Source organism: Silurus aristotelis (genome assembly GCF_946808225.1).
Source record: "Silurus aristotelis genome assembly, chromosome: 23".
NCBI classification, from domain to species: domain Eukaryota; kingdom Metazoa; phylum Chordata; class Actinopteri; order Siluriformes; family Siluridae; genus Silurus; species Silurus aristotelis.
The window spans coordinates 249,987-268,984 of record NC_139596.1 but is presented as its reverse complement, the minus strand read 5'-3'; the positions used below and the strand labels follow the sequence as shown (position 1 = coordinate 268,984).

General features: G+C 44.9%; 2 protein-coding genes across 3 annotated transcripts in view; both read right to left on the bottom strand.

Moving 5' to 3' along the window:
* LOC310718679 (uncharacterized protein) overlaps window positions 1-928 on the bottom strand; it is a 3,104-nt gene extending 2,176 nt beyond the window's left edge. Inside the window, exons 1-2 of one of the 2 annotated variants that reach the window (XM_083527599.1) lie at window positions 543-928; window positions 340-399 (exon numbers count right to left, since the gene is read on the bottom strand). In XM_083527599.1, coding sequence (XP_083383725.1) covers window positions 340-399; window positions 543-797 — 315 coding nt within the window. In that variant the 5' untranslated portion in view covers window positions 798-928. The remainder of the gene's footprint in view (window positions 1-339; window positions 400-542) is intronic. The other variant, XM_083527600.1, reaches the window with a different exon arrangement.
* Window positions 929-2,733: 1,805 nt separating this feature from the next.
* LOC310718357 (uncharacterized protein) lies at window positions 2,734-18,525 on the bottom strand. The gene is made up of 2 exons (XM_083527123.1): window positions 18,200-18,525; window positions 2,734-3,023 (listed from the first exon to the last, which is right to left on the bottom strand). Exons 1-2 carry the CDS (start codon window positions 18,327-18,329, stop codon window positions 2,737-2,739), a joined length of 417 nt encoding a protein of 138 aa, XP_083383249.1. The 5' UTR covers window positions 18,330-18,525; the 3' UTR covers window positions 2,734-2,736.
* Between the last annotated feature and the right edge of the window lie 473 nt (window positions 18,526-18,998).

Sequence of the window (18,998 nt, the reverse complement as noted above, 5' to 3'; positions counted from 1 at the left end):
CATGCTGCTGTTTGTTGATCAGCTGAAGATCAGCTGCATAAAAGTGCTGCTGAATCAGCGTTTGTTTTCTGGTGGTGTTTCTGCTGCTCGTTCTCTGTAGTTACACAAATTTTCATCCACAATAATAAGTTCCTTATTTTTCTCATGGCTTTGGAGTCTCCTTCACCACCCTGCTGCTGCTCAGCCTCCCGATCTTCTGCTCCCTGCACCTTCTCTAATCTCCTCCAGATCTGATTCCACATGCTGATACACTCTGTTCTGCTTGTGTGTGTGGAGGATTTTAGATTCTCCACGTCTCAACATCTGTAAAATCACCACACACTCCATCTCATGTCGTACCTTCTGTACGTCCTCCTGCTTCATCTGCTTAATCTGCTTCATCACCTCCATCTGCTCCTCCTGCTTCATCTGCTTCTTCTGCTCAAGAAATACCACCATATATTTATATACACACACAATCAGTAAACAACATGCACATCACTAAATACTGTGTGTGTGTGTGTGTGTGTGTGTGTGTGTGTGTGTGTGTAGAAACAACATACCTGTTCTTCAGTAGTCAGTGCAGGAAAGATGTAGTTTATCAGATATAAGATTTTGTAGATTTCCAGTTCAGATCTACATTTACTGCAGTACAGTGAAACACGTGGAGAAACAATCCTGTTCCCTCTGTAATCCAACTCCAGATATTTCATCTTCTCCTCTGCTCTCTCAATCACCTTCTTCATCTCCTCCTGTCCCTCTGCTGTGCCTTTATTTACTGCCTCAATCTGATTAATGACGTCTTTCACTTCTTCCATTCGCCTCTTCAACTGTTCAACACACACACACACACACACACACACACACACACACACACACACACACACACACACACACACACACACAATGTTCAGTGATGTGAAGTTTACAGTAGAAGGTCAAATTAACAGAAAAGGGTGGTGTGTGGATTCCAGATGTTGGTTTCTATCTAACTCCATGTTGGAGGTCAGTGATTGGAGGCGAGGAACGAGAGGAACATATGGGAGAAGAATCCACTCTTCCCACACTGAAGCATGGTGCTGCCTCTCACCCATCAGCTACACAAACACAAGTCAGAAGAAATGTGTTGGTTCTCCAGCATCCTCAGAATCTCCTCCCAACTCGTTTCCTTCTAGAAGTCAGGAACGTGTTCCTCACCCCACTGATGCAGTTTAGAAAGCAAAGCAGATCCTCCACTCTCACCTCGTTCCTCCACACCATCTCATGGCTCATCTTCTTTCTCCTGGCTGTGATGGAGACACACACCTGAGAGCTCCACAACACCCACCTCCCACAAGTTCTGCTTTTCTACACCAACTCCCACTTCCTGCTGAGGAACTCATGTGCTGGAGGTCTTCACTAAGCCCTGGCTGATCTTTTCTCTCCTAATGCCTGAGTCTATTGCTACTGATCCCATGCATCATCTCACAACATCTACTTCCAGCATGATGCTGCACCATGACACACAGCACGAGTCCAACTGCTTCCATCAGCACCATCATGAGCTCAGGGAACTTCCCCGTCCTCCACAGTCCACACATCTGCATCCAGTACAGAACATTAAGGAGATGCAGGAGCTTCACAGCTCAAGTGTGCAGCTGAAACATCTGCAGGAATTATGGGATGTGATCCAGTCAAGATGGAGCAGAACCTTAAAGGAACCTCAAAGGAACATTTTCACCTCTAGTGAGGGAATAAACATCTGCACTGTAATGTGGAGAGGAGGAGTAAAGCGAGGGAATAAACATCTGTACTGTACTTATGGGGTGTGCATGCGTGCGTGCGTGTGTGTGCGTGTGTTCACTACAGGAAGTGCTGCGTCTCCTTAAACACACACACACACACACACACACACACACACACACACACACACACGGTGTATAAAAGAACACGATGTTACATTATTCATAATCACTCATTATATTTGTATTTACAGTTTATACACTGAGACTCCTCACCTTTATACCCGTTCTATAGCCGTATATTAATATTAGAATGATCACCAGCAGCAGCACCAACACCACTACCAGTACAGTCATCCCCTCAGATAACCCTGTAACACACACACACACACACACACACACACACACACACACACACACAGGAGTTAATTATTATCAGTTCTTCCTTTAAGAAGCTTCTAGATTTGATCTCTGTAAAGGTTCTTATCATCAGGATGAAACTGCTTCTCAATAAAGATCTTCAGGGAAAACTTTTATACTGAATCCATCGTACCGGTCACACTGAGACGCACCTGAGACGCACCTGTCACACTGAGACGCACCTGAGACGCACCTGTCACACTGAGACGCACCTGAGACGCACCTGTCACACTGAGACGCACCTGAGACCCACCCGTCACGCTGAGACGCACCTGAGACGCACCCGTCGCGCTGAGACGCACCCGTCGCGCTGAGACGCACCCGTCGCACTGAGACGCACCCGTCGCACTGAGACGCACCTGAGACGCACCCGTCGCACTGAGACGCACCCGTCGCACTGAGACGCACCCGTCGCACTGAGACGTAACTGTGGCACTGGGACGTAACTGTAGCACTGGGACGCACCTGCTGCACTGAGACGTATCTGTCACTGAGAAGTACCGTCACACTGGGACGCCCCGTCACACTGAGACGCTCCCGTCACACTGAGACGCTCCCGTCACACTGAGACGCACCCGTCACACTGAGACGCACCCGTCACACTGAGACGCACCCGTCACACTGAGACGTTGTACACATGGATGTCCTCGTTATACTCCGTGCTCTGGATGGTGTAGGTTCCACTATCACTGGACGTCACTCCTCTCAGTGTGAGCTGTAGATGATGGAGGGATGTTCTGGATGTGTATTTAGATGAACACTGTGCTGAGCTCTGAGTCACGTTGCAGATCAGTTCATCATCAGCTGAACCACTGCTTCTATAAAACACCCTCACTGGCTCTGGTACAGACAAATCCAGGAGCAGATCTTCAGCAGGAATCTTCTGAACTGCTGAGAACACGGCTGAGGAGAAAAAACATTCAGCTGTATTTATTCCGAGTCGTAACTACAGTACACACGTTACAGCAGGATTTACGTGAGGAAAGTTGCTGGTGTTCAGAGTGTGAGTGTGTGAGTGTAGAGGAGTGTGTGTGTGTGTGTGAGTAGAGGAGTGTGTGTGTGTGTGTGTGTGTGTGTGTGTGTGTGTGTGTGAGTGTAGAGGAGTGTGTGTGTGTGTGAGTGTAGAGGAGTGTGTGTGTGTGTGTGAGTGTGTGAGTGTAGAGGAGTGTGTGTGTGTGTGAGTGTAGAGAAGTGTGTGTGTGTGTGAGTGTAGAGAAGTGTGTGTGTGTGTGAGTGTAGAGAAGTGTGTGTGTGTGTGTGAGTGTAGAGAAGTGTGTGTGAGTGTAGAGGAGTGTGTGTGTGTGTGTGTGTGAGTGTAGAGAAGTGTGTGTGAGTGTAGAGGAGTGTGTGTGTGTGTGTGTGAGTGTAGAGGAGTGTGTGTGTGTGTGTGTGAGTGTAGAGGAGTGTGTGTGTGTGTGTGTGTGTGAGTGTAGAGGAGTGTGTGTGTGTGTGTGTGTGTGTGTGTGAGTGTAGAGGAGTGTGTGAGTGTAGAGGAGTGTGTGAGTGTAGAGGAGTGTGTATGTGTGTGTGTGAGTGTAGAGGAGTGTGTGTGTGTGTGTGTGAGTGTACAGGAGTGTGTGTGTGTGTGTGTGAGTGTAGAGGAGTGTGTGTGTGTGTGTGTGTGAGTGTAGAGGAGTGTGTGAGTGTAGAGGAGTGTGTGAGTGTAGAGGAGTGTGTGTGTGTGTGTGTGTTGTGTGTGTGTGTGTAGAGGAGTGTGTGTGTGTAGAGGAGTGTAGAGGAGTGTGTGTGTGTGTGTGTGTGTGTGTGTGTGTGTGTGTGTGTGTGTAGAGGAGTGTGTGTGTGTGTGTGTGTGTGTGTGTAGAGGAGTGTGTGTGTGTGTGTGTGTGTAGAGGAGTGTGTGTGTGTGTGTGTGTGTGTGTAGAGGAGTGTGTGTGTGTGTGTGTGTGTGTGTGTAGAGGAGTGTGTGTGTGTGTGTGTGTGTGTGTGTGTGTGTGTGTGTGTAGAGGAGTGTGTGTGTGTCTGTGTGTGTGTGTGTGTGTGTGTAGAGGAGTGTGTGTGTGTGTGTGTGTGTGTGTGTGTGTGTGTGTGTGTGTAGAGGAGTGTGTGTGTGTGTGTGTGTGTGTGTGTGTGTGTAGAGGAGTGTGTGTGTGTGTGTGTGTGTGTGTAGAGGAGTGTGTGTGTGTGTGTGTGTGTGTAGAGGAGTGTGTGTGTGTGTGTGTGTGTAGAGGAGTGTGTGTGTGTGTGTGTGTGTGTAGAGGAGTGTGTGTGTGTGAGTGTGAGTGTAGAGGAGTGTGTGTGTGTGTCTGAGTGTGAGTGTAGAGGAGTGTGTGTGTGTGTGTCTGTGTGTGTGTGTGTGTGTGTGTGTGTAGAGGAGTGTGTGTGTGTGTGTAGAGGAGTGTGTGTGTGTGTGTGTAGAGGTGTGTGTGCGTGTGTGTGTGTAGAGGAGTGTGTGTGTGTGTGTGTGAGTGTGAGTGTAGAGGAGTGTGTGTGTGTGTGTGTGTAGAGGAGTGTGTGTGTGTGTGTGTAGAGGTGTGTGTGTGTGTGTGTGTAGAGGAGTGTGTGTGTGTGTGTGTGTGTGTGTGTGTGTAGAGGAGTGTGTGTGTGTGTGTGTGTGTGTGAGTGTGAGTGTAGAGGAGTGTGTGTGAGTGTGAGTGTGAGTGTAGAGGAGTGTGTGTGTGTGTGTGTGTGTAGAGGAGTGTGTGTGTGTGTGTGTGTGTAGAGGTGTGTGTGTGTGTGTGTGTAGAGGTGTGTGTGTGTGTGTGTGTGTAGAGGAGTGTGTGTGTGTGTGTGTGTGTGTGAGTGTGAGTGTAGAGGAGTGTGTGTGAGTGTGAGTGTGAGTGTAGAGGAGTGTGTGTGTGTGTGTGTGTGTGTGTGTGTGTAGAGGAGTGTGTGTTAGCGGTTAGTAATGTGGTGGGGTATGAGAACATTGTCTCTGCCTCCTGAATGAACAGTGTTCTAGTGGTATTTATGAGAAAGTGAATAAACTGTTCAGAAGTGAATTGTTATTAATAATGTGTGTACTGGTTTCTCCACTCAGTTCTCCTGATAAACAGGTGTTGCTGTCAAATGTCCCCCCTTTTATTGTGAAAGAGTGTCTCGGTACGGGGGAACCGTCTCCACTATGAAGAAAATCCCCCTCGGCTGTAAGACACCACTAGTTAAACACTTGGTGTGTTTTAGGAGGATAGTGTTTATGGTTCTAAATGAAGGTGTTGAGGAACTAAATGTGGTCTTTAAGTTCAGGATTGATGGGTTTAACTACAACATCTTTGTCTCCACCGACTCAGAAATAAAAAGTTTTAAATGTGGTCAGTTTGGGCATCTTGTTTGCACCTGTCCTAAAAGACAGAGTGACCCTGGTGTCTCCAAGCGACCGGGGCAGGAAGCAGCTGAACCTGCTGGAGTCGTTCCTCCTGCGGCTTAACTGCTGCTGCACCAGGGCCTAGGGAGCGTGAGCCCCAAGCTCAGACTGTAGACCAGAGGTTCACTAACGACATAACCACCCCAGAGAAGCCCCGCTCGGCTGAACCGGACCAGGAGAAGCTCTGCTCGGCTGAACCGGGCCCAGAAAAGCCCTACTCAGTTGAACTGGGCCTGAAGAAGCCATGCTCAGCTGAACTGGACCAGGAGAAGCTCTGCTCAGCTAAACCGGGCCTGGAGAGGCCTTGTGAAACCAAAAAAGTCCCAGTGGACTCTGGAGCAGTGCTGGAGCTGCCAGCGCTGGCAGAGGCAGGCACAGGGGTGCAGAGCTGTCACCAGGAGACACCAGTCACTACACCAGTGCAAGGGGATGGGGAGACAAGGGTTAGGGTTAGGGTTAGTGTTAGGAGGAAGGGCACAAGGAAAAAAGCAGGCAAAGAAAGACATGAAGGTGGAGGAACCTGAATCAGACAGTGAAGACACCATGTCTGATTCAGTCTTTAATCTAGACTCTCAGGAGAACAGTTAAACGTATTATATAGTGCTGAGGACATTAAAGAGTTTTTAAGAACCACCAAGTGGCAAAATAATGTTTTAATCGAGGAGTTTTTCCAGGAACACAAACAGTTTGTCAACAATTTAAAGCACTTTAGAAGAGAAGGAGCTTTTACAGATCAGGAGATTTTTATATTGAAAAAGCTAAAAATGAAGGTCAGTAGGGAGAACTCTGATCAAGACTGATATTGTTTGTTTTACTTTTATTTCATTCACCAGTTCAACATGAACGGGTTTGAAGTTGCGAGTGTTAATATAAATGGAGTGAGGGAATATGATAAGAGAGTAAAGCTTTATGAGCTCGGTAAACAGAAGCGTGTTGATGTTGTGATGCTGCAGGAGAACCACAGCGACAGCAGGAACACTGCTGACTGGGTGAAGGAGTGGGACGGGATGGTGAGTTTAAGCCACAACACGTCACTTATTTCTGCTGCTCTGCTTTTTACTCACAATTTTATTCCTGTTTCTTACACGGTAGAAGAAATTTGAAACGGGAGGCTTTTAAAAGAAAGTGTTTTGATGAGAATGAGGTGGAATGAAGTTTTTACACAAACTCAATAATGTGATTTTAAACTGCAGCACTGCAGAGTTTTTAGTTTTGGGAGGAGATTTTAATTGTACAGCAGAAAATCTGGACAGAAATCATGCAGAACCTCATGTAGCTTCCCCTAAGTGTCTGTGGGAGATGGTGGAGACCCACGATCTCTGTGACGTTTGGAGAAATTTGAATAAAAACAGAGACAGAACACGTGAGACCACAGCATAGACAACACGCTCTCCCTGGAGAGATTAGATCAGTTTTATGGTTTTAAGCATCAGCTAACTTTTTTTTTTACAAAGTGTTTATTTTTCCAGTAGACATCTCAGACCACTGCATGGTTCAGTCTACCATCAGTGAGAAAAAACATCAAACTGAAGAGCAGCTACTGGCAGTTTAACACTGCTCTTTTAGAAGATGTTCATTTTAGACAATCTTTTTTTTTTTTAAATTGTTTTAAACTTGAGAAGGAGCTTTTAACTCCTACAGCAGTGGAGGGATGTAACAAAAGCTCACGTCATAGAATTCTGTCAACAGTACACTCTCAATGTCACAAGAGACATTGGCAGATCTCTGAGAGCTCTGGAGATAGAGACGGTGGAACTCCAGTGTTTGGAGGCTACAGGAAATCGAGGGCATATTGAAGCCCTCAAAAGCAAAAAAGCCAAAATGAACGACCTGTTGGACACTGCAGCACAGGGGGCGCTGGTCTGCTCACGCTTTAGAAGCGTCACTGAGATGGATGCTCCTTCTAAGTTCTTCTTCAGTTTAGAGCAAAAGAATAGACAGAAAAGATTCATGCATGCTGTGCGAACAGAATCAGGGGATCTCGTGTCAGAACCTTCTGAAATTCGCCAGCTGACAGTCAGCTTCTACTCGAAGCTGTATAGCAGTGAGAGGTCAGGGGCACAGGAGGTGGAGGAGAGCTTCCTTAAAGATCTGCCTAAGCTCACAGAGTCAGTGGCCAGGGAGTTGGACCGGGAGCTGACACTGAGCAGCGACAATGTCAGAGGTGGTCATCTCCCATCGAGCTGCAGGAGAGCCGTCCTGACCCTGCTACCAAAAAAGGGAGACCTGACCCAGCTGAAGAACTGGTGCCCAGTGTCACTACTGTGCACTGACTGCAAGCTGCTGTCTGATGAATGCGATTGAGCAGATCATTCACCATGACCAGACATACTGTGTGCCTGGCAGGTCGATATTTGATACCTAATTCGTGACATTTTGGACGTCTCCAGGTTATTGGGTTTAAAGACTGGTCTGATTCTCCTAGACCAGGAAAAGGCTTTTGACCGGGTTGAGCATGAATACTTGTGGAAGGTGCTGGAAAGCTTTGGGTTCAACCCTGGTTTCAGAGCCATGATCAGGGTGCTGTACAGTGAGATTGACAGTGTACTGAAGGTTAACGGTGGTTTATGTGCCCCTTTTAGAGTGTACAGAGGAATCAGGCAGGGCTGTTCCCTCTCAGGTATGTTCTACTCTCTGGATATTGAACCTCTTAAATAAGTTAAGGAGTCATCTCTCTCTGGTTTTAATATTCCACATGTTCATGCCCCTATATGCTCGTCAGCTTACGCAGATCACTTAGTAGTCATGATGAACACACGGGATGATGCAAAGCTTTTAACTGACATTTTAAAGGACTTTCAGGTTTTATCTTCTGCCAACGTCAACTGGGGTAAAAGTGAAGCCATTTTAGTTGGGGAGTGGGGAGGTGGGCAACCTTGTTGGAGCGTGTTCAGCTAATAGACTATCAACACAAAGAGGCTGGTCCTGCAGAGGATGAACCCTTTCCCCAGCTGAACATCGCTCCTGACCTCGAGGGGTGTGAGCGCCCCCTCCTGGAGTGCTGGGGTGAAGGGGAGATGGACTTTGGGTCAGTGTCGGGGAAGCTGCTCTACAGAGCATGTGTGAAGGTTCTGAATAAGAAGAAGCTGAGTGGGAGGGTGGACCCCCATGGAGAAGTGTTCAGGGTTTAAATGCTGATATTAAACCAGAATGGAGACACTGTACAAACCACTGTTACCTAAAAGAGCTGCTGAGCTCCGGTGGAGGATTTTACATGGTATCATCTCTGTGAACTCTTTTATTTCTGTTTTAAATCCTGATGTTTTCATGCTTTTATTCACTGCTCCAGGTTGCAGTCACTGTTTGTGTTTTTACGGAGCATTTTAAGGTCTTTTTATGTTGATTTTACTGTTCAGTGTTTTACTTTTGGTTTTAAATACGTTAGGAAACAGGTTCAGGTGCCAACTGGTTAATTTTAACCTCGGTCAGGTGAAGAAACACCAGATCACACAGAACACTGACTGTGAGAACACAAGAATGTTAAAAAAGCTGATCAAACCAAGAGTTTTAATAGATTTTAACTTTTACAGAAGTATGAATGATGTGGAAGTAACCCAGCCATTAGGGGGGCACAAGCCAGTGCACTCTTAGTGGCGGTCCCAAGCCCGGGTAAATGGGGAGGGTTGCGTTAGGAAGGGCATCCAGCGTAAAACATGTGCCAAATCAAATATGCGGATCACAAATGAGAATTTCATACCGGATCGGTCGAGGCCCGGGTTAACAACGACCGCCACAGGTATCGTTAGCCGACAGGGTACCGGTGGAAATTGGGCTACTGTTGGCCGAAGGAGGAGAAGGAGAGGAGGAAGACGTCTACAGAGACGGCAGGAAAAGGAGCAGTGTAGGAGAGTAGAGGTTCGGGTTGGTACTTTAAATGTTGGTACTATGACGGGTAAAGGGAGAGAGATAGCTGATATGATGGAGAGGAGAAAGGTAGATGTGTTGTGTGTTCAGGAGACCAAGTGGAAAGGGAGTAAGGCCAGGAACATTGGAGGTCGGTTTAAACTGTTTTATCATGGTGTGGATGGGAAGAGAAATGGTGTAGGGGTGATTCTGAAGGAAGCGTACAGTAAGAGTGTAGTGGAGGTGAAGAGAGTTTCTGATAGGGTGATGATCGTGAAGCTGGAAGTTGAAGGGATGATGATAAATGTCATCAGTGCCTATGCTCCACAAGTTGGCTGTGAGATGGAGGAGAAAGAAAGATTCTGGAGTGAATTAGATGAAGTGGTAGATGGTGTACCTAGGAAAGAACGATTGGTGATTGGGGCAGACTTTAATGGGCATGTAGGTGAAGGGAACAGAGGTGATGAGGAGGTGATGGTAGGTATGGTTTTAAGGAGAGGAATGTGGAAGGGCGGATGGTGGTGGATTTTGCTAAAAGGATGGAAATGGCAGTGGTGAACACGTATTTTAAGAAGAAGGAGGATCATAGGGTGACGTATAAGAGTGGAGGAAGGTGCACACAGGTGGATTATCTTCTGTGTAGGAGATGCAACCTGAAGGAGATTGGAGACTGTAAGGTGTTGGCGGGGGACAGTGTAGCTAGACAGCATCGGATGGTGGTCTGTAGGATGGTTTTGGAGGCGAAGAAGAAGAGGAGGAACGTAAGGTTTGAAAGAAGAATAAGATGGTGGAAACCGAAGGAGGAAGAGTGTAGTGTGAGGTTCAGGGAAGAGGTCAGACAGGGGCTCGGTGGTGGTGAAGAGGTGCCGGATGATTGGGCAACTACTGCAGGAGTGATGAGGGAGGCAGCTAGAAAAGTACTTGGTGTGACATCTGGAAATAGAAAGCAAGACAAGGAGACGTGGTGGTGGAATGAGGAAGTGCAGGAGAGCATTAGGGGAAAGAGATTGGCAAAACAGAAGTGGGATCGACAGAGTGATGAGAAAAGTAGGCAGGAGTACAAGGAGATGCGGCAGCAGGTTAAAAGGGATGTGGCGAAAGCCAAGGAAAAGGCATATGAGGAGCTGTATAAGAGGTTGGACACTAAGGAAGGAGAAAAGGATTTATACCGATTGGCCAGGCAGAGGAACCGAGCTGGGAAGGATGTACTGCAAGTTAGAGCAATAAAGGATGGAGAGGGAAATGTGTTGACTAGTGAGGAGAGTGTGTTGAGAAGATGGAGGGAGTATTTTGAGCAGCTGATGAATGAGGAAAATCAGAGAGAGAGAAGGTTGGAGGATGTGGAGTTGGTGAAGCAGGATGTAGATAGGATTAGTAAGGAGGAAGTGAGAGCAGCGATTAGGAGGATGAAGAATGGAAAGTCGGTTGGACCAGATGACATACCGGTAGAAGCGTGGAGATGTTTAGGAGGGATGCAGTGGAGTTTTTAACCAGATTGTTTAACAGGATTCTGGAAGGGGAGAGGATGCCTGAGGAATGGAGAAGGAGTGTGCTGGTACCGATCTTTAAGCATAAGGGAGATGTGCAGACCTGCAGTAACTACAGGGGAATAAAGTTGATCAGTCACACCATGAAGTTATGGGAAAGAGTAGTGGAAGCCAGGCTGAGAGAAGAGGTGACCATCTGTGAGCAACAGTATGGATTCATGCCAAGGAAGAGCACCACAGATGCCTTATTTGCTTTGAGGATGTTGATGGAGAAGTATAGAGAAGGACAGAAGGAGCTGCATTGTGTATTTGTGGATTTAGAGAAAGCGTACGACAGGGTGGAGAGAGAGGAGTTGTGGTATTGTATGAGGAAGTCAGGTGTGTCAGAGAAGTATGTGAGGGTGGTCCAGGACATGTATGAGGGATGTGGAAGTGTTTAAATGTGTGTGGTGTTGGAGAATGATTTGTGCTCTGTTACAGAAGGAGAATAAACTTTACACCAGAACTGAACTCATCACTCATGTTTTACTCAATTATGAAACCATCTTAACACGTATATTATTAGGCAGAAGCATCTGATACGCCAAACCATGCATTTACATTCTGCACTTGCAGGAAATAACATTACTCTCCCATACCAGCAGGTGGCAGTAGTGGGTATTTAAGTCAAGTCAAGAGGCTTTTATTGTCATTAGGGCCCGAGCACCGAGGAGCAGGCCAGAATGGCCAGAATGTCCTGCACTGAAAGGTGTGAAGCCCTATTGTTTTCGCTCAGATTTATTATTATTATAATTTTTTTTTTTTCCAACACATTGGCCATTTGTGGTCCCTTAACATGCTCGAAAACTCTTGAAATGTGGCACACACGTCAGAGTCGTGCGCCACTAGGCTCGGGCAAAGGCTGGAATACAGGCGTGGCAGGGGGGCTCTGTAGCGCCCCCTGTAATGCAAAAACAAACATTGGTGCACAGATCGGGCAATTATGTACGCACATGTACGGGAGTTGGTACGCATATAGATCTCATCGACCCGAACAACTTTCACCCTCAAAACTATGAGCTCCACCCAACAGGAATTCATGCGCTTGACATCAAACGTGGTGAACATGATGCCGAGACATTGCACTTGCTAAATTGTGAAGGGATTTTTGATATCTCGAACGGTGCTGCCATGGCGAGGCGACTAAGTTATGGCGAATTCAGAGAAACAGGAAGTGTCTAATATCCAAGGCAAAAAATGTCTTATTGTGATGACACGTGGTGTGTATGTTCGGCCAAAGATTCCAATCGCATTGATTTGCCTATTGTGAGTCCCGGGTATAGCGCCACCAACAGGCCCCAGGAAGTGTGTCAGTCACAAAGGTGGATTTTTTGACAGCTGCATGCGGTAAACTTTTAAATACTCCTCCTAGGGGATTCATGCGATTGAGACCAGACTTGGCCAACATGACGTAGAGAACTTGGAGATGCTAAATTGCGACCAGATTTTTGATCTCAAACACTGTTGTCATGGCATCGTGTCAAAGTTTACTTTTATTTCAGGGATTTTTAAGGCTTTTGGCGTGCTTAGATTAACTTAAAATTTGACACATACATCACATGTGTCGGCTGTTAAGTGTGGACAAAAAGGTCAGACACAGGTATGTCTCTTAAGTGGCTCACTAGCGCCCCCGTTTGTCTAAAATGTGGGGTTTCTTTTACCTACAGTCCCCAAATAGGTCGGTAACAACATAAAATACTCCACTGATATTTACCCACTTGATGCACCTGCCCACCGTGCATTGTTTTCTGGGAGGCACCGTACAGCGATACACAAACGTGCGAGGGTCCGCCATCACTGCTTACAGCTATATTTTCTACTATGTTCACAAATTAAACACGACCTGCTGTTTTTACTGTTTTTTCAGTTGAAATTCAGCTTCTGTGTATTTTGGAAGCACAAAAGTAACATTAGTGACTCAGAACAATCTGTTTATTTGTGATGTCACTGCTGCTGAATCTCTGAAGCTGTGGGTCATGTGTTTCGCTGGAGCTGAGACTCAGATCACATTACAGAACATCACCACAGACGACAGGAAATATTAGCATCATAGCCCTCAGCAGCTCCACAGCCTCTCGTACCTGAAAATCCCCCACTGGTGATAAATCTTCTACACTGAAGAACATGTTAAAGACATGAAGTTTATCAGAGACTGAAAGAGTTACGCTGTTTACTTTCCCTGCAAGGCCTCAGAGATTCACGTCTGAACATTGAGAAGAAGCAGATCACCTGGTCAGAAGAAATGACTACATCAGTGGAAGACTCTAAACTTGCTTTAGCACAAGCAACATGTGCTTCCATCCGGTTCCTGATGCTCCCATTCCTATCACTACTGATGCCTCATATCTCACTGTGGATGCTGCAAATGAACACTTCATGCATGGTGTTTAGGAACCGTCACATTTTCTAGTCAGCAGCTCCAAACTAATGAGCAGAAGCACAGAGCATTTAACAGAGTTACTTTCACTGTATCCAGCAGGAAGACGTTTCTGCTTCTTTTTGGAGGGATGTGTGTCACAGCATCACAAACCCTTGGTTCTTCCCATGTCTTAAGTTTCTAAGCTCTGATCAGCATGACAACAACATCACTTGGCCTTCATACCTGAGTTTAAAACAGACATTAGGCACATTGAACACCATCTGAACACCATCTCACCCCATCAATGACCATTCCACACACCACTGCACGCCATCATACACCATCAAAAACCATCACGCACCATCAGAATCACATTGAAGGTCACACCCCGGCCGGTTTGTGTAGCATGGGTAAAAAAGGATGTTGGAACTGGGTTTCATCTTGTGTTCAGCATGTCAGCACGTGAGAAGTGCAATGACAGCTCAAAGCACCACTATGTTTCGAGGTGTCTGAATGACGCTGTGAGCGTGTTCACACTGACCTGGTGGGTTCTTTTCCACCCTCCTGTGGATTTACTCAAATTCTGACCACAGAGGATTGAACTAATATGTAGACTACAGCTGAGGTAACATGGTGTTAAACCCAACATTGTGTGAAACCTTGGAGTGCAGCTTTACCAGACCACAGCGTTCCACACACAGACAAATGACCTTTGTGAACTTTCATCACTCTCTCAAAAGCACCTCAGGCCAGGCTGATAGATGGCAGATGGTGGAGTGACCTTGGGTGCTGCTGGACCTGTAAACAGCTCCTACAGCAGATGGGAGATGGTGTATGGTCAGTGAACAGTGAACAAATCACCCAGTTTACATAAAAAGCTGATTCATGTTCCCTGTTTGTGTTCTGATTCTGAAGCCCACATGAAGCTGTTTTAATAAACATCAAATTATAGTTTTATCAGTTACTCATCAGATGCTGGAAGATGAAACAGTATTTTCTAGAATCTCTCTTTTTCAATAGTAATGGAGCAGAATTGAGCTCCAGAAAAGAGGGAAAATCACCAAGCAGCAATAAAACTAGTGATGAATAAAGATTTGGAAAACTTTCTGTATGGAATCAATTCATATTTACACTGAGTTTATTAAACATGTGTTGCAGTAATAAGGAGATTGTTGTAATAAAGAATCGTTCCAGTTGCTTAATTTAAATAAATTGGAGAAACTGGTTGATAAAAGCAGCCACAATGATTCACAAATTCAACTGATTTGATTTAACCTCAAGTTCAAACCACTGATTTAATGATCCTTGTTTGGATTCCGTCTCATCACTGCTCCCCTGTATTAATATACAGCTTCTGCTCCTTCTGTCTCCACCCCGTCTCATCACTGCTCCCCTGTATTAATATACAGCTTCTGCTCCTTCTGTCTCCACCCCGTCTCATCACTGCTCCCCTGTATTAATATACAGCTTCTGCTCCTTCTGTCTCCACCCCGTCTCATCACTGCTCCCCTGTATTAATATACAGCTTCTGCTCCTTCTGTCTCCACCCCGTCTCATCACTGCTCCCCTGTATTAATATACAGCTTCTGCTCCTTCTGTCTCCACCCCGTCTCATCACTGCTCCCCTGTATTAATATACAGCTTCTGCTCCTTCTGTCTCCACCCCGTCTCATCACTGCTCCCCTGTATTAATATACAGCTTCTGCTCCTTCTGTCTCCACCCCGTCTCATCACTGCTCCCCTGTATTAATATACAGCTTCTGCTCCTTCTGTCTCCACCCCGTCTCATCACTGCTCCCCTGTATTAATATACAGCTTCTGCTCCTTCTGTCTCCACCCCGTCTCATCACTGCTCCCCTGTATTAATATACAGCTTCTGCTCCTTCTGTCTCCACCCCGTCTCATCACTGCTCCCCTGTATTAATATACAGCTTCTGCTCCTTCTGTCTCCACCCCGTCTCATCACTGCTCCCCTGTATTAATATACAGCTTCTGCTCCTTCTGTCTCCACCCCGTCTCATCACTGCTCCCCTGTATTAATATACAGCTTCTGCTCCTTCTGTCTCCACCCCGTCTCATCATTTCTGGAACTTTAGTGAAGATCAGAAGATTGGAGGAAACTCTGTGCTGATTTACACACTTCTACATTTTATACCAAGAGGAAGACATTCATCTGATTAATTCATTCCTGTTGAATAAAACAGATCAAACAGATCCAGTTCTCTGTGATGCCCCTCTGGATCTACATCTGGATCTGCATCTGGATCTGAATCTTCTGGAACTGGAGACTCCATTCAGAGTTAAATATAAATGATTAAAGAGAAAAAGCAGCATTTCTCCAGTAGGTTTTTATGGAGAATAAAGATACAGGTAGAGGAAACAGTTTCCCCCTGTTAGTGTTAAAACTGTTTCTCACACTATCTCACACACATTCCTTGTCTGTTCAGTGTCTATAGGATATTTAGGATGTTAGTCTGTAAGGGAAACAGAGAGTCGTATCTGGGCTCACACATCTCGGGCTGGTATATCCTCTTGTCTAAACAGGAAAACGGCTTTAGGTCAGTCTTTCTACCCTGTGTGTGTGTGTGTGTGTGTGTGTGTGTGTGTGTGTGTGTGTGTGTGTGTGTGTGTGTGTGTGGACTGTATCATCCTGTGTATAAAAACGTGTCTGCCATAAACGAAGAGAAACATTTTGCTACATTCTGTGTGCGATGTGATTCTTCCCTGATCAGAAAAGACATGACGGGTCTCGCAGGTCGTTTGGAAAACTTCTCCATGAATTAAGTTTCGTTTGGGCATGATAAAAATCTAACACCCCCCAAACTCATGTGAAGAAATAACGACTTTAATTCATAAACATTCTCACAGGTAACTGCAGCAGCACTGATGATCTCTGGGTTTTCTGGTGCATTGTGTAGTGAACTGGTGGAGCTTCATGATTGAACCTGTAAAGTTTTTGATCAGTTCCCTCACTGGTGACCTCCAGGTGACCTTTTATTGTGTTTGTGAGGAGGTCATTTCTGGAGAAGATCTGCTTGTTTTATTAGAAATTAAAACTGATAAAACATTTTTTATTACAGTTTCACCTTCTGGTAGAAAAACCTGTAGAATTCTGCATGTCCTACAAACCCCTCAGTGTCCACAAGACCCCATTAAATACACCTGCAGGACCCCCAACATTCTGATGACTGATCAGTCAACAACCCAAACACCACAAACACCAGAACAGTTCCTGAAAGTTCTCACTCACAGTGCAGAGATTAAAGCTCTGGATGAAGTGAAGAGAAATCAAATAATGTTTGATTCAGGATGCAGCGTAAGATCACCTCCAAGAGCTCAAGCCTGAGACCGTTTTCCTTTCTCTTTCATTTCATTTTCATAAACCTTCTGTGTGTGTGTGTGTGTGTGTGTGTGTGTGTGTGTGTGTGTGTGTGTGTGTGTGTGAGAGAGAGAGAGAGAGAGAGAGAGAGAGTGTGTGTGTGAGTGTGTTTCTGTGAGCGTGTGTGTGTGTGTGTGTGTGTGTGTGAGAGAGAGAGAGAGAGAGAGAGAGTGTGTGTGAGTGTGTTTCTGTGAGCGTGTGTGTGTGTGTGTGTGTGTGTGTGAGAGAGAGAGAGAGAGAGAGTGTGTGAGTGTGTTTCTGTGAGCGTGTGTGTGTGTGTGTGTGTGTGTGTGTGTGTGTGTGTGTGAGAGAGAGAGAGAGAGAGAGAGAGTGTGTGTGTGAGTGTGTTTCTGTGAGCGTGTGTGTGTGTGTGTGTGTGTGTGTGAGAGAGAGAGAGAGAGAGAGAGAGAGTGTGTGTGTGAGTGTGTTTCTGTGAGCGTGTGTGTGTGTGTGTGTGTGTGTGTGAGAGAGAGAGAGAGAGAGAGTGTGTGAGTGTGTTTCTGTGAGCGTGTGTGTGTGTGTGTGTGTGTGAGTGTGTGTGTGTGTGTGTGAGAGAGAGAGAGAGAGAGAGAGAGTGTGTGAGTGTGTTTCTGTGAGCGTGTGTGTGTGAGTGTGAGTGTGTGTGAGTGTGAGTGTGTGTGAGTGTGAGTGTGTGAGCATGAGTGAGTACAGATTACTGCCTAAAACGTGTTGTTCAGCTTAGTGTTATGATATTTTATATATTGGGGGGGGGGGGGGGGGCTCCAGGGGTAAATATCTTAATCAGATATAAGAAAGTAAACACAGGAGTTTAAATGAAATGAAGTAAATAATTCACTAATTAACACAAATCTGAACCAGGAGAGGAACAGAAACAGAAACACACAAGATTTCACCCAAAACACCACATTTTTCCTCCATGTGTAATACAGAAGCTGTTTCAGGACACAGTGCAGGAGGGAGAGATGGAAATCAGATCAAATCTCAGTTTCAGTTTCATTCTGTTAAAATTGAACTTCTATATAATATAATATTTAATGTTTAAATAAAGGATTAATTTTATACACACAAATGTAGAATTTGTTTAAGTAAAACTGATTTAAAGACAAATAGAGATTGACTCTTACACTCTATTGTTATTAGAGTATTTATTGGTATTAATTTGATCTAAAAGGTAAAAGCAGCTGCTCAGGAAGCATGTGGAGGTCAGAAATATATCATATCTGTATCACTGTATTGGTGTTTAAATAAAGAGAATCTGAGAGCTTATTAAGGCACTTTGGAGAAATGAAAGAGAAATGAACAGATGTGTGAATGATGAAGTGAGAGATCAGTGGTGTTTAATGGGTTAATGTGGTATTTATGCAGTCAGTATTTTATTATGGGATGGATTTACTGATTAAAGTGTTACAGTCACTGATTAAAAGATTGGAAGAGAAATGAAAGAAAAGATCAGACAGAAGTGCAGGATGAAGTGAAAGTGATGAGAATCACACACAAGATCATGTTTCCCTGCTGTTGATTGGAGGTTGTAAAATGTTGTGTTTGAGGTGAATCAGAGCAGAAGCTTAAGTGTCTCACTGCTCCACAAGTCTCCAGCTTTTCTGAGTGGAATCACTAATAACTCTGAGTGAAAGTGGAATGAGCAGTAGAAGAGATAAAGACACTTACTCGCTATCCTGAGACGCTGTATAGAGTAGTCTATGGTCCGACATTCACATGCGTACGAGTTCCTCTTACTGTAATCAGCTGGAGTGATGGTGAGAGACAGATCTCCCTTCAGGTACTGATCATGTGACATCTTATATCCCTCTTTATATGAGCTGCATGATGTCTCATCACACTGAGCAAAGACTGATCAAGTGCGCAGGTCAGTCCACTTGGCCACACCAGGTGCACAATCATGTTTACAAGTGAGAGTCACAGGCTGATGAAGTTTCCCCCATATAGTAACATCAGCTGATGCAGGAGCTGAAAGAGAGAATAAACACTTTATATCAAATAAATAACTATAAAGATTCAATGTAAATGTAAATGTAAGTGTACTGTGCTATATATTTATACTTATTTTCAACAAAGAGTTTATTTTTTATTCTTTTTTTTTTTTGGTAAATGGTTGAAAAAAGCCATTAAAAGAAATCTATTTTACTACTATATAAATGCAGCTTTTCACAAAATCTTTATTTATGTCCATGTACGACTCAAAAAGAAACAAATATGAAGCATCACATGTTGAGAAAATGCATAAATGAAGAACAGCACATTTAAAATTCTGGTTAATACATTCTTTTTATTAAAAAAGCTGTTTAAATATAAATATAAACATTTGACTATTATTAAAAATAACATTTCAATTACAATTTTACTTTTTTAGGTCAAATAAGTGAAAAAGAAAGAATGCAGAAACACATGTTGAGTAAAGTGCAGGAGTAAAGATCAAAGCACGGTTTTATTTCTGGCTAAAACATGT

What these genes read in the sequence shown, in the direction of transcription:
- LOC310718357 (XM_083527123.1), bottom strand. Translation starts at nt 18,329, where the DNA reads ATGTCACATGATCAGTACCTGAAGGGAGATCTGTCTCTCACCATCACT. An exon ending in ACAGCGTCTCAGGATAGCGA is followed by an intron (nt 3,024 to 18,199) that starts GTAAGTGTCTTT and finishes TTTTCTCCTCAG; the next exon opens with CCGTGTTCTCAGCAGTTCAG.